This window comes from Heterocephalus glaber, unplaced genomic scaffold (assembly GCF_053883595.1).
Source record: "Heterocephalus glaber isolate CG9 unplaced genomic scaffold, H.glaber_assembly_v1.0 deba00001564, whole genome shotgun sequence".
NCBI classification, from domain to species: Eukaryota; Metazoa; Chordata; class Mammalia; order Rodentia; family Bathyergidae; genus Heterocephalus; species Heterocephalus glaber.
Window position 1 is genome coordinate 1,754,546 of NW_028258351.1, and position 14,892 is coordinate 1,769,437.

At 41.7% G+C, this 14,892-nt stretch overlaps 1 protein-coding gene across 2 annotated transcripts in view; it reads left to right on the forward strand.

Annotated features, from left to right (window-relative positions):
• LOC110346858 (uncharacterized) overlaps nucleotides 1-14,892 on the forward strand; it is a 137,009-nt gene that overhangs the window by 46,399 nt on the left and 75,718 nt on the right. For both annotated transcript variants that reach the window (XM_087191869.1, XM_087191870.1), the window contains exon 3: nucleotides 11,082-11,360. In XM_087191869.1, coding sequence (XP_087047995.1) covers nucleotides 11,261-11,360 — 100 coding nt within the window. In that variant the 5' untranslated portion in view covers nucleotides 11,082-11,260. The remainder of the gene's footprint in view (nucleotides 1-11,081; nucleotides 11,361-14,892) is intronic.

A 14,892-nucleotide genomic window follows, 5' to 3' on the forward strand; every position in this document is an offset into this window, starting at 1 on the left:
ACCTCTGGAACCATCTTTTAAGACAGGCTTTTCTTTTTTTCTTTTCTTTTTTTTTTTTTGGTATGGGGAATCAAACTCGGGTCATTGTGCTTGCACAGCAGGAGGTGAAACCACTGAGCTAAATCCCAGCCCCGACAGACTTTTCATATTGAAGAACAGGAACCTAAACATGGTGAGGGAGTCTCACTGTATTATCCAGTCTGATTTGAACTTCTAGGGTCAGGTAATCCTCCTGCCTCAGGGTACCTGGTAGCTGGGACAGTATGTGCCCAGCTAGAAACTGATATTTTAATAATTAACTATATGAAGTATTGTCAGGTTATATACAATAAGCAACATTTATTTCATGTGTGACATAAATTGTGCCAAATGTTATGTTCTCCAAACAAAACTGATTTAGAATTTTTGGTAATATAGAAATATATTAATTTCAGAATTTTAGGTAATATAGGTTCATGATATAAAATTAAAAACATAGAAATAGGTGTACAATAAAGTCTCTTTCATTACTGTCTTCCAGTCAGATAATTTCCCTTCCTCCAAACCTTGTTCTCAGTTTTGTATGTACTTCTGCAGATGCTAACTGCATATACTAACACATTAAAAAATAGTCTCCAGGGCTGGGGATGCAGCTCAGTGGTGTTGTGCCTGCCTTGCAAGTGAAGGTCCTGAGTTCGATCCCTGGTACCAAATAAATAAATAAATAATAGTTTCCATTTCCTATGCATATATAGTGCTAAATATACATTCTTTCACTTCCCCTTTTATGTGTATTTTATATACCTAGAAATGTTTCATATTAGTTGTGAATTAAAGATGGCGGCAAAAATCTGTGTCATTCTCCCCCCTAACATTAATTTTCCCCGCTCTTGAATCTGTGTGGTCCTGGGATTGCTTGTTCAATAGAATATGGCAAAGATAACACTGTGCCAGTTGCGGACTTTATTTTAGTATTTATTTAATTTTTGTGGTACTGGGGACTGACCTCACAGCCCTTTTAAAATTAAGACAAGTTCTCGCTAAGTTGCTAAGTTGCCCAGGCTGGGCTGGAACTTGTTACCTTCCTGCCTCAGCCTTCCAGAATGTTAGGATTACAGGTGTGTGCCACTATGCCCAGGAGTTGCAGACTTTAAAAGGACTAGCAGCTTCTGTTTTCAACCTCTTGGAATAGCTGCTCTAGGAATACATGTTCTGGGGACATTCAGCCACCTGGGTCAGAAGTCCTCCACGCTGTGCGGAGGCCCAAGTTAGTCCTAGAGAGAGGCTGCATGGAGAAAGAGAGGGGCGGGATTTGTGGTTAGTTCCCAGCTATTCCATCTGTTCCATCTAAGACAAAAGACAACGTAAATGAAGAAGCCATCCTGGAATGGAACCCAGTTGAGCCTTCAGATGATACCAATTCCAGCCACCGTAATATTCCAGAAAGACTCAGGGAGAATTGCTCAGCAGAGCAAATAAAACCAAAGAATTATAAGAGAGTATAATAGATTGTTTTAGCTTGCTGAATTAGGGTTAGATAATCAGACAGCAGTAGATAACAGGCATATTTGTATATGTAGAGCTGTCTCCCTCTCTCTCTCTCTCTCTTTCTCTCAATGGGTAGATGGTACTCTGTTCTTATTATTTATTTTTGTATATACTACAATTTATTGAAATAGTCTCCAATGCTCCAATTATAAACCATAATTTAGTAAATACCTATATATATTTGTCATATTGACTGGTGAAATATCTACAGGACAAATTTCTAGAAATGAATGGTTGGTTCAAAGGATTTATGCATTAGTAATATCTAGATCCTAGATATTTCCTAATGGCCATAGAGATATGCCAACTTTCATTACCTTTAAAAGTGTGTGGAAGCTGGCCCCAATGCTGGGATTATAGGCGTGTGCCACTATGCCTGGTTTGAGACAAGGCTTTGCTATGTTGCTACAGCTGGCATGGAATTAATAATCTGTCTCTCTCAGCCTCCTGAGTGGCTGGATGATTACTGATCTACTGATATTTTAAAATATATTTATTAGGGCCTTTTAAGGAAATTATATCTTTGTGATACATGTTGCAAATTTTCCAATTTTTCCTTTGTTTATAGTATTTTTCAGCCATGCAAAACCTTAACAAAAATCTATGCAGTTGAATTTTATCAATTTTAATTTTGATACTGTCTGGGTTTTATGTCATAGTTTGATAGACTTTTTGTATTTCAACAATATTTAAAAGTTATTATATTCTGTTCCTTTTTTTTTTTTTTTTTCAGTACTGGAGATTTAACCCAAGACAGTAGCATTGAGCTATATCCCCAGCCTTTAATTTTTTTTTTTATTTTGAGACAAGTTCTCACTAAGTCGTTATGTTGCCCACTCTGGGCTGGGACTTGTCATCCTCCTGCCTCAGCCTCTCAGAGTGCTGGCATCACAGGCCTGCATCACCATGGCTGGCTACTTTTATAGGTTTTTTTTTTATGTTTCTATCTTTCATACACCTGGAATTTATTTGGGGGCAAAGCATGAGGTAGAGATCGAATTTAACTTTTCCCATATGACCATCCACTTTTTCTAACACCATTTTCCAAATACACATGCATTCCTCTTGCAAAGTATTGTTAATAACCATGTTAAGTCAAAAGCAGAACTAGCATGCCCACATATTAGCATATATACTGCAGGCACTGTGCCAAAAACTGTGAAAGTTTTTACGGACTTCATTTCATTTCATCTTCAAAAGAAATGCTAACCATATGAAGTATTCTTATCCTAAAGCTAGGGGGCCTGACCTTGAGAGAAGTTGAATAGTTTTCTAGAGGAACAAAACTAGCAAGTGGCCAGGATTCAAATCCAATTGGCCAGCTCCTGCGCTGTGCTCCTCTTCCTGAGGATACCGCACTGGGTGTAGGTTGCTCAACTTTAAATGACCATGACGTTGAGCTCACCTCTTCTGAAGAGCTGCTCAACAACTATTTTATTTAATAGATTAATAAAAGTGTCCTTCCCCTTCATGATGCTGGAGACTGAAGCTAGGGCCTTGCACATGCTTAGCACACGGTATACCACGGAGCTTCCCTTTTCAGTGAAAAGCATTGATGATGCTTTCGCGTAGCTCTAGAGAATACCTTTGGGCAAATGTAGTGGTGCAGGCCTGTAATCTCAGCACTCGGGAGGCTGAAGCAGGGCTTCATAGTGAGTTCAAGGCCAGCCTGAACTACATAGTGAAACTGCCTCAAAAAAAAAAAAAGAAAAAGAGAATACCTCTGGGGGATGTCACCTCGTCCTGCAAGCCTCCTGATGCCAGTGCTGAAGCTTTTGTGGGTCACCTGCTACCTGTCCATTGTGTGTATTATCTTCCTGCCCAATCAGGAAGTATGTTTAGTTCGACAATTATGTAAAAATATTCAATTATGACCCATTTCATTTATGGGTTAAATTTCTGTATGAATGTTAATTAGGCATACTCTAAGTATCTGGTTGTTTTTTTTTTTTTTAAGAAAACTGGAGAGATAACATTTTACATATGTATCATACTTCACAGTTTAACAGAAGTTACTTCATGTAATCTTCACAATAGCATAGGGAAGTAGTCCCTCAGCTAATTGGTCAGGAAAAGTCAAGTTTAATATTATAATTTAATTCCTGGATAACTAGACAACTTGTAGCCTTGGACATTTGTACAATTTTAAATGTCTCTAATTCTTGGGGTTTTTTTTGGTACTGGGGATTGAACTCGGGTCTTTGCGCTTGCGTAGCAGGGGGCGAAACGACTGAGCTAAGTCCCCGGCCCTAAATGTCTCTAATTCTTGATTCTGAATTTAGAATCAAAATTCTGAATTCCAAGATAGTGGCAAATAATGGCAGTAGCGGAGCCATTAATGTCAATACAGTTTTCTTAAATCCTGATGATCCAGTTATAATTGGTTAGTAAATATATTTGTCATCTTTCTTTTCCTCCTGTTTTTTCCATTTGTTTATCTTCCCTGAGTATGGAGAATAAATATTTAAAATCAACATGAAAGGAAAACAAGCACTGATGTGATAAATGGACATTTGTGAGCAACAGTATGGAAATAATGATGCTTTGTTAAGTATATTTGCCATTTATCACATACTTTATTAATAATTTATTAGATTTATAATGCATCAGCAGATGGTAAAATAGTTTAAGATATATGCATGTAAGATGATCTGGGAATAGGAAATCAATTATGACATTTATGCTAGAGAATTATCATTCAATGTATTGTTCAATGAAATAATTAGAAGTTTAGTCTGGGAAAATCATTTAATTATTTAAAACAATATACATGAACAACAATAGAAAATCCAATAGCCAGTTGGAGTGCATGTGGTAAGGTGTTAATATGCATGGTTTCTAAAACTCTGGGATCTGGACTGGAACATATCGCAGACTGAGCAAGCTGCTGCTTTCTACATCCTGGGATGGTTGTGTCGAAAGCATCTCTTTCACATCTGTCCCTGCGCTTCATGCTCAATGCTGCCATCCTATCTCGGCTCCATATGCCTTCTCCCACGGTCTATGGCAATAAGCTTTTAATTGGCCTCTCCTTCTTGGAACTTTCCTTTTCCTGACTTCTCTGCACCGAGTTTGGATTAATCTTCATACAATTAATTCTCTCCGATTATTCTTCACAGCCTCTGAAGTGAAATCCAGCCTTCTCAGGTAAGCACTCAAAATCCACTGTGAATTCTAGCTTCACTCCTGGTCTGGCTTGAATAACTTGTGTACCCTGAAGTCTCAGGGGCCTGAGTGTGCAAGTGAATCTATAGTTTTTACTCGCACAAAAACAAATAGCGTTCTTCTACTTCAGCCCTATTCCTACCCCCTTCCTAATCACTGCAAAGACTTATGTTCTGTCTGGGGCTCTTCGCCCTTCTCTTCTACCCCATGGCCTTGCCTGGAGACTTCTGCTCATGCCTCCACATCCTTTTAAGCCCCTTCATAAGAAGAATATTAAAGAAACGGGTAGGACTCTGGAATCAACTGTTCATATATGTTATTGGAGCAAATCCTCACATAGCCCTGTGGTTAAGGTATCTGTAGGAACTAGTGAGTGACCATGACAGGAGGAAGCCCGAGAAGGTCAACTCTAAAAGTTGTGCTGCTAGCTGTTAGCCACTACTCTGTGGAGACGCCTTCTGATGTTGGTAGGACTGTGAGGATGAAGACTTTCTTTTTTCTTTTTAGTATCAGGGAGTGATCCCAGGCCCTTGCAAATGCTAACCAAGTGCTCTACCACTGAGCAATACCCTACCTTTAAATTGCCCAGGCTGGCTTTGAACTTGCACTGCTCCTGCCTCAGCCTCAAGAGTATCTGGGATTACAGCCAGGTTCTATCCCACTGGGCCAAGATGAAGACTTCTACAGATGTAGGCCCCTGAGGGGCCACCTCTTGCTTCCATCCAGTAGTGCTACACTCCTTACTTAGAAGTCATCTGGGGCCGGGGATTTAGCTCAGTGGTTCCGTTGCCTGCCTCGAAAGTGCAAAGTCTTGAGTTCGATCCCCGGTACCAAAAAAAGAAAAATAGAAGTCATCTGTGCCAGGTGTCACCAGAGCCCCCGACCTGGACCTGTACTACTCAGGCCGCACATGAGCTGGAAGCTGGAGTAGTCAAGCTTCCCTCTGCCCTGCAGAGCCCTCCTAGTGTCATGGCCTGTGGGGTCCTTGTGGGGGGCGGGGTATATTCTCACCCCTTGAGCCACCCAAACTGCTCCTCCAGCCATCCTGTCTCTCCAGACACATTCAGAGATGGTAGTGAAGACAGGTCTTTCTCTTCTAACCCTGGGTCCCTTCTTGCCCCACCCCCCTGCCCCTCCATGAGAGCCCATATGCCGGGCTGGAAGATCTAACTAGAGCACCAGGCACCAGCTTGAACTCACAATCATTTCCTCCCTCACTAGGGATCTAGGGCAGGAGGGAGAAATATTTCTCACTAAATAGCTCTCCGGACTCTTAAAATGCATGCCATCCTTTTCCAATTAAAATCTAATTAAAAATAAGAACTTAGCCAGGCATGGTGGTCCCAGCACTCAGGAGGCTGAGGTGGGAGGATTGCTATGAGTTTGAGGCCAGCCTGGGCTACATAGTGAGTTCAAGGCCAGCCTGGACTTAGCAAGACCCTGTCTCAAAAAAAAAAATTATGGAAGAATATACAAAGCATCGGGCATAGTGGAGCACTGTTGTGACCCCAGCACTTGGGAGGCTGAGACAGGAGGATCACCACGAGTTCAAGGCCAGCCTGGGCTACCTAGTGAGTTCAAGCCCAGCCTGAACTATATAGAGACCCTGTCTCAAAAAAAAAAAAAGAAAAAAAAAGAAGGAACTAATTATTTAAAATCATTAGACACCCTTTCCCTTGACACTCCCCACACACATGGTTATTAGAATTTGTGTAATTCTGTCTCATGAGATAGCTCAGTCTCTCATGTAAACAGTTTTCTGTCAGCCCCAACTCTGGAGACTCCTGAACTGGACCCTGTTTAGGCCAGAACTGAACCCCATTATCCCTTAGTTCTCATGTGAACCTTCCAGAACCCACAAAATGGAAACACTCAAGCCAGCCCTGTGCTTCCCTGAAATGCTCTTTTCCCTTCGCCTATACTTCCTCATTACCTTCTCCAAAGATCTTGTCTTCTACTGCTCATGTACAAGGTCCCTCTTGTAGGAATTCTTCACTGAGAACCCCAGAAGTGAAGTCTCTCTCTGGTCTAAACTTCTAAGTACTTGAAGCCACTTTTCTGGCACTGGTTGTCTGCCCAGAATCACTTTCTACTATCTTCAGTAATCTTATCTTTTCTCTCCAGCCCTGAGTTTCTGGTGTGGATACCAATCACAGCACCCCCATCACACTGGGCAAGGGGTAACATACACCAGGCATTGTAATTACTGCGCCCAACTAAGGTGGCCTCCCTGATTGGCTGAGGGCAGGACATATGACCAATGCAGGCCAATCAGAGTCTGTCCCTGGGGTCTACATTTATAGAAATGACAGGCTGGGGATTTAGCTCAGTGGTGCTGCTGCCTGCCTCAAAAGCACAAGGTCCTGAGTTCGATCCCCGGTAGACACACAAACACATACACACACACACACACACACACACACACACACACACTATATGTTCTATCAGTGAATAACTTTGTGTGCTATGCCTCAATTGACAAGCTATGATAAAACTGTTTATTTTTTCTTAAACGCTTTTTCTCTACATAAATTTAGCAGCTACCATGTACGCAGTGGATTTTTTGCTATTTTCTATGGTCTGACCTGAAGGACAAGAATGTAATAGGTTTTTCTGGCCAAATTAAACGAGAAAGAAATTTATTGGAAATTTGAAAGATGTGGAATAGCTCACATATTTCTAGAAAAAGCTGAATTGGAAAAGACAGCTCTGAGCAGCTAATGGCAGGCTGCATGGTGTCGACTCTTGTGAAAAATCAGCTCCAATGCTTTTCTAGCCCATCAGTGCACCTGAGTGATATTTCCAAGTGATATTGGCCAAAGGTGTCCCTGGTTTTTACTCTTTGTCCTGGGGGTGGAACCAAGTTCATTCAAACAACACACACTTAGCCAGGGAAGGGTGGTTTCTCAAAGGAAAATTAAGACCAGAAGACAAGACCCTGGACAGGGAAATCCAGCTCAGGCAGGTGCTTTCATTAGATACAATTTTAAGTACTTTCTATGAGCTGGGAATTATGACTGATAAGAAGTATAATATGTCTGCTCTCAAGAACGAGGACATATAACTTATAAATAGGAAAAGGAATACAACAGACCAATTAAGGCGGTGTAACATTAGCACTGAACTGAAGGTATAGGAGGTGGGTGCTATGGTAACAAGGATTTGCTTCCTGAAGAATTTTGGTCATTTACCCAATACACTGAGCATTTCCATGCTGGTACATTTCCTTAGCCTGAAGTGCTCTTTCCCCTCTCAAAATAGTGTTCATCCTGTGAGACGACTCAAAGCCCACTTCCTCAGGAGGCCTTCTCAGCTGCCCTCCACCAAAAGCTCTGCTTCCACAGACCTTTCTTTGTGCCCCTATAAGGCACCCAGGACTTGCTCTTTTTCATTTTCTTCTACTCTTTCTCATCCCTCTTCAAGAATAAGGATTGTATAACTTTCCCCCTTTTTTTTTTCCTTTTCTATGCTGTGATGGATAATTTGTGTGTCAGTGTGGTACCCAGTTCTTTGGTCAAACACCAACCAAGACATTGTTGTGAATGTTTGTGTGTAACATTTATAGTCCATAGCCTTTGAGTAAAGTAGATTACCCTTCCTTTTGTGGCTGGGCTTCATCTAATCAGCTGGTGGCATTAAAAGCAAGCACTGAAGTTTCCTGAGGAAGAAGGCATGGTCTTCAAAACTGTCCCATGGCGCCCCTCCTCGCTTCCAGGGGATCCAGACTCAGGGTTTCCAAGTGGCATTGGATCTTGACTGAATTTCCGGCCTGGTGTCCCTACTATCCCATGAGGCTAAGCATACACAAGGCCCTGGTTTGCTCCTCAGCACCAATAAATAAACAACCAAGCGAATAAATAAACAAATAAATAATCAAAGAATTCTTCTTGGGTTTTGTATTTTCTCACATATTTAGTGAGGGCCTGCTATGTACCCGGCACTACTTTAGGTCCTGGGAATACAGCGTACAAGAGACAAAAATCCCTGTGGTACGAGTTTATTTACTAGAGACAGGAGCAAATCACACCCAAATACATAAAATACATAGGACATGAGACAGTGGCATCTAGGGTTACACGGAGGGAGCTACATCCCCAGCCCTTTCTTTTATTTTTTGAGGCAGGTTCTCACTAAGTCACCTGGGTTGGGCTCAAACTTGTGATCTCCCTGTCTCAGCCTCCCGGAGTGCTGGAATTACAGGTGTGCGGTAGCACATCCGCCTCCATTTCTGGTTTGATTACCTCTATAGCTCCAGGTAAAATGCTTATGGTCAGCTGAACAGCCACTTTGACTCTCTTCTCATTTCCTGCCTCCTTCTACATGGTGCAGAAGATTTATCTTCCCAGCTTCCCTTGTGGCCTGGTCACATATTCCATCTAGATAATGAGAATACTGCACATCTGCTTCCCTTAAGATAAAAAAAAGCCTAAACAAACACATTTAACTAAGATGTAAAGTGTTTTATTTTGTTTTGTTTCTTTTTGAATAAATAAGGTTAAAGCAGGCCAGGGATGTAGCTCAGTGGCACCGCTTCTGCCTTGCAAGTGCAAGGTCCTGAGTTCAATCCCCAGTACAACTCCCTGCCCCACCCCCATAATAAGGTTAAAGCCGTTCAATTTGGGACCTTTACTGAAATTAATAAATATTATCTGCTTGGGTTTGGATTTAGCTCATGTTCTTCCCCAGGAATGGGTGGCAGTTGTGAAAGGTACTTTTTTGTTTGTATTTCAGGTTTTTGTGATATTGTTTGTGAAGACTGGGGATAGTCTTGCTGTCTTTATATCAATTCACTTCTCCATGAATATATCACAAATATCACTGAAATAATTAGTGGTATGGATTTACAAAATTAAAAAAGAAGTCCACAGGAGTGAGGGACTTATCCAGAAAAGCTGTTGTGTCCTCACAAAAGAAACAGATCACAATTGGTGCTCCCCAGTTCCCTTCTCTTCTGCCTTGAGGGTAGATATGATAACTGGAGCTACAGCAGCCATCTTGAAGCCAGAGGCAATCAACATGAAGACCAAAGGCCAATATTCTAATGATGACAGAGGAGAAAGATAAAGAGCCTGTGTCCTTGGTGGCATCTGAGAGCAGCTGGATCAGCTGCAATCATGACTTGTCTCAGTTGTACAAAATATTAGAGGTATGTAGATTTTAAACCAGTTCTTTTTCAAGTGGATTCTTCAAGTGGAACCAGTGGCAGCTCATTATTACCTAGAACTTGTTAAAATTGTAAATTATGACTCTACTCAAAACCTACAGCCAGAAATTCCAAGGGGAATCCAGCAAGCTGACATTTAACATGGCCTCCTCTGGTGACTCTGACACACACAGATGTTTGAGGACCAGCAGGGGGAGCTACTGGGAGTCAGTATGGACCTCTGGGAGAAAGGGCCTTGTAGGAGGCCCTTGGCTTATTGAGGGTGTGCCCCAAAGGAGTTGTGGGACTCCTGTCCCTCCCTCTCCTTCCCTGTCTCCCCCTACCCCCTCCACGGCACAAGGTGACCACACATTGCTTGCTGTCACTGTCCAACACACCCACTCAAGGCTTGATTTTGGACTAGAACCTCTACAACTGTGAGCCCAACAAACCTCTCTGTGTAAGTTACAGAGCTCAGGTGTTTCGTTACAGTGGAGGAAAGCTGGCTAACACATTACTGCTTCTGAAACATTGATGGGAGTACACTTCATGCGGCAGGCCTGGGTTCAGTATGCATTCTGATGTGATGGTTACGTTGGGATTCCCTTTAGTCCCGTGGCCCTCTTTTCCCACCTGCTGGGGTGTTGGCAGGTAAAGGGTCTCAGGTGGGTGCCTCTCTGAGAATTGCCCTTGGCCGAAGAGAACTAGCTCGCCAAGACCATGTCCCGGCTTACAGTGAAGACCTGATCACTAGTGTAGATGTTGATTCTGGGCAAGAGGTTATGGTGGAATTGTTCAAACTCCCAAGAGAAGGAAATTGGGATGAAAAACTGGTGGGAGGAGATGGACTGGAGGGACATTTGAGAGTTTCAAGAAGAACAGTGGTTGTCCAGGGAGGTGGGAATGCATGCCTGTTTCTCCTGGCTTTTGATGTGGTTGAGAAAGACAAGGAAAGGCTGGGGGTCATCAACCACTTGCACAGGTGAAGTATGAAAGGTGGAGCCTCCTTACAGCAGGGGGATTCTCACTGCCTGCAGGTAGAGGATGGAAGACTTGTAGGAGCAGGAGCAGGACTTAATTATAAAAGCAACAGAGTGTCAAAGACCAACTGTACCGGGGTTGGAGCCTGACTGAAACTGGAGTGGGAACATCTGGGTCGGTATGAGAGATAGTTTGGTGTTTTTTTGTTTTGTTTTGTTTTTCTGGTACCAGGGATTGATCTCTGGACCTTGTGTTTGTGAAGCAGGTGGCAGAACCACTGAGCTAAATCCCCATTCCACGAGAGACAGTTTGAACCCTTTGCAGTGGGTGCACCTCCCTCTCCTGGAGATGAAATGGGGGATTCTGCCTGGAAGGATGATTCGTCCTCCTCTAGGATCCATTTCCATTTCCTCTGCTGAACACGGAACCAGCAGCTGGGGTTAAATGACCAAGATCCAGTGGGAGAAGTCCTGGGCTGCTGAGAGAAAGGAACTGCCCAGCAAAGGAGGTGCGGGACCTGGAGAAAATGTACCCGAGGAAGCAGGTGAGAAACTGGGACTCTGCTCTGTAGGCAGTGAGAAGCTGGTGAGCACTGGCAAGAGAATAATGGTATTTTACAGCTAGAACTATGTTTGGATGAATGGGGGGAGTTGAGGGAGCAAAGATGGGTAGATGCGAACATAAGGAAACAGAAAAGCCTTTGGAAATTATAGCATTCCAGAGGTTAGACTGATGACACAGACATTGAATGAAAAGCTTCCAGCCTAATGCTGACAGATTAGTTGGTCTTGATATATTTTCTCTGAATATCTTTTTTTGTTAGTACATGTTTGCAGTACGTAATGTTCACATTCCTTGTGTGGAGTTGGTTTGTGTATATAATGCATTTTAATTCCTTTTTTCATCCCCTGTCCCTCCTCTCTCCTCTCCACCTCTTGATCCCCTTTGCATTTGAGAAAGATCTAGCTCCACACATCCTATTATTTATCTTTTATTTTGCTTTTTATTTATAATTTGGGTTTTTAACCTTGTGTGTCTTATTTCACTTAACATTATGGTCTCAAGGTGCATTCATTTCCCTCCAAATGACTCAAGTTCATTCTTCTTTATGGCAGAGTAGTACTGCATTATGTGTAAATAGCACATTTTCTTTATCCAGACATCTTCTGATGGACATATACCTGTACCCAAGATTTGGCTATTATGAATTGTGTTACAAAAAACCATGAGTATGCATGTATCCCTCTAATATGATGTCTTTAACTCTTTCAGAAAGATACCTAGAAGGGGAATGACTGGGTCGAATGGAATTTCTAGTTTTAGTTTTTTGAGTATTCTCCACACTGATTTCCATAATGGTGTACTAGTTTACATTTCCACGAACAATATAAAACGGTTCCTTTTTCCTCACAGCTTTGTCAGCATTTGTTATTATTTGATTTCTTGATGATGGTTATTCTTTCTAGATAAGGTAGAACCTCAGTGTTGTTTTAATTTGCATTTCCCTAATGGCCAGTAATGTTGACCATTTCTTCATGTATTCATTGGCCATTTGTACTTCTTTTTCTGTGAAGTGTCTATTCATTTCATGTGCCCATTTTTTTGATTGGGTCTTTTATTTTGGGGGAGGTCTAATTTTTTTTAGTTCTTTATGTATTCTAGATATTAGTCCTCTATCTTAGGAAAAGCTGGCAAAATTTTTACCCATTCTATAGGTTTTATTTTCATGCTGTCAGTTGTTTCTTTTTCTGTGGAAAAGCTTTTCACTTTGATATGATCCTGTTTGTTGATCCTCAGTACTATTTCCTGTGCCACAGGGCTCTATTCAGAAAGTCTTTGCCTATGCCTTCAAGCGTTTCACCTATTTTATCTTCCAGCAGGTTGTTTCTGTTTTAACATTTACTTCTTTGATCCCTTTTGATTTTAGTTTAGTACATGGTAAGAAATATGGGTTCTTAACGTCTTAAAAATGGCCAAAGGGGGGAAAATTTGTGAAGATACACAAAAAGAAACAAATTGGTAACAATACTGTAAATTTAAAAATGAAAATCATAGGTTCTTTCTCCTAACCGAATCATTATTTGATTGGACTGTGAAACTCTCAATGATTTCCTTTAGAACATATATGTATGCAAGAATAGAGGAAATAATGGATTCATTCTCACCACCCGCCCCACCAAGTCCCCTTAGCCCAAGATGAAGGGGCTGCACCTAACCAGAAAAACAAAAAAATCATCCCCAAACATAGAAGAATGACCCTCTTCTAGGGACTGTGACGGTTAAGTTTGATTGTGTCATTGGCTTGGGATCCCTCAAGGGGATTGGTTGAGCACACTTCTGGGTGTGACTGGGTGGGTCATGGAGCCGTGGCCTTGGGTACTAGATATAGTCCCTCACCCCTTGCTCTCTGGTGCTGTTCCTCTGCTCTGCTTCCTGCATGACATGAACTAAGCAGCTTTGCTCCATCGCTCTCTTCTACTGTGCTGTTTCTGCCTTGGAGCCAGCCGACCATGGACTGAATCCTCTGACACTGTGAGCCAAATTAACCCTCTCCTCCTTTAAATTGTGGATGTTGGGTATTATGTCCCAGCAATGGGAACGCTGACTAATACTGGGCCACTACTGGGATGAGGGGTGAAGATGGGCCAAAAAAGACCTAGCCCTGACTGTACTGCTTGCTTTTTTGTACCAAGAAAATATGCTTTGATATTGCTCTTTTCCTGGTTTTCTTACTAGCCTTGAATAGGATGGTCTTTTCTAATTAATCTTCAATCCTTATGTCAAAGTAATGTCCCTTGAAATTTCATATAGAGACTTCAAGGTATTTTGCCACCAAAATCTCTTTTCTGGCTTCTGTGGTCACAGCTACAGCCCACCAGGTGACACTGTTTGGGCCCTCCCCCTTCAAATTCTGCTTCTTACTTCTTCCCTGCTGCATTCTTCCCAGCTGACAGGACTGGGGAGCCCTTTCCTATCTCTCCTGGATTCCACACAGCAGCTTCTGAGGGACAAAGGCAATTCAGAGAAGCGGCCGCCTGCCTGAGCATTGATAAAACCACCGGCCAGGCAATCAGTTACCTGCCTCTGACAGAACAGGGTACAAAAATCTTCATTTATGTCGGAGACTTTTTTCAAAACAGGTCCAATGTCCCTAGCAGAATAAATGCTGTCTTTCAGTCAAAAGCCAACATTTAAGCCAAAAACAGGATTTCGAAGTAGAATTATATTTTTTAAAAATCATAGTTCATTAAGAAGGGAATAAAAGGGGACATGTTTCAGTTTAGATTTGATCAATAGAACATTTTCTAAATATAGATCAAATACTGAAAAAGATTATTAGAGATTGCCTTCCGCGGGAATTTTCAAAAATAGAATAGACAATCATTCTTCTTAAATGATGTTGCTGCTGACCAGCTTGGAGGCAAAGATTGAAAAAAAAAATGCTCTTCTGAAGTTCCCTGTGTTTTGTTTTATTTACTGTTTCTGACAACACTTGCCTCACCCACCATCTTTAACCCAGATCATCATGGCATGGAAGAGATGTGGAAGTTGATGGGAAGGTGAATTACGGTAGTGATGCTTGGGATTATTTTACCTCGGGAATTGAGAAGAAATTATTACAGTCTGTCAGTCTGCCAACTGAGCAATTAATGAAAGCAGGTGGTATAATACAATCCTTCAGTTATTTCTAGAATCTTAATGAATTAGTCAATCCATTCTTGAAAGAGAAACCTAAGGAAAATAGTTACCCCACCTCCACATAGAAATATCGCAAAGCTGTGATTTCAGTCTGAAGATGACATTGATCAGTACACAACAAAGATGTTCCTTTCTTCACACTCCGACATGATGTCCAACTCTTCTTCAGAATCTAATACACATGACAGTTTTTAAGTGTCTTGTCTGTGATGAGCAGTTATTTGGAAATTCCACTGAATACATGTAACTGGCATAAATCTCATGGTATGTATCAGTCTTGCAGGAAATGTACTATTCTTCACTTTTTGACAATTCAGTTTCTTTCTTGAGTGTCATCCTGACAAGTGGCAGGTGCTAACTCATGTTAAGTTAGGGTC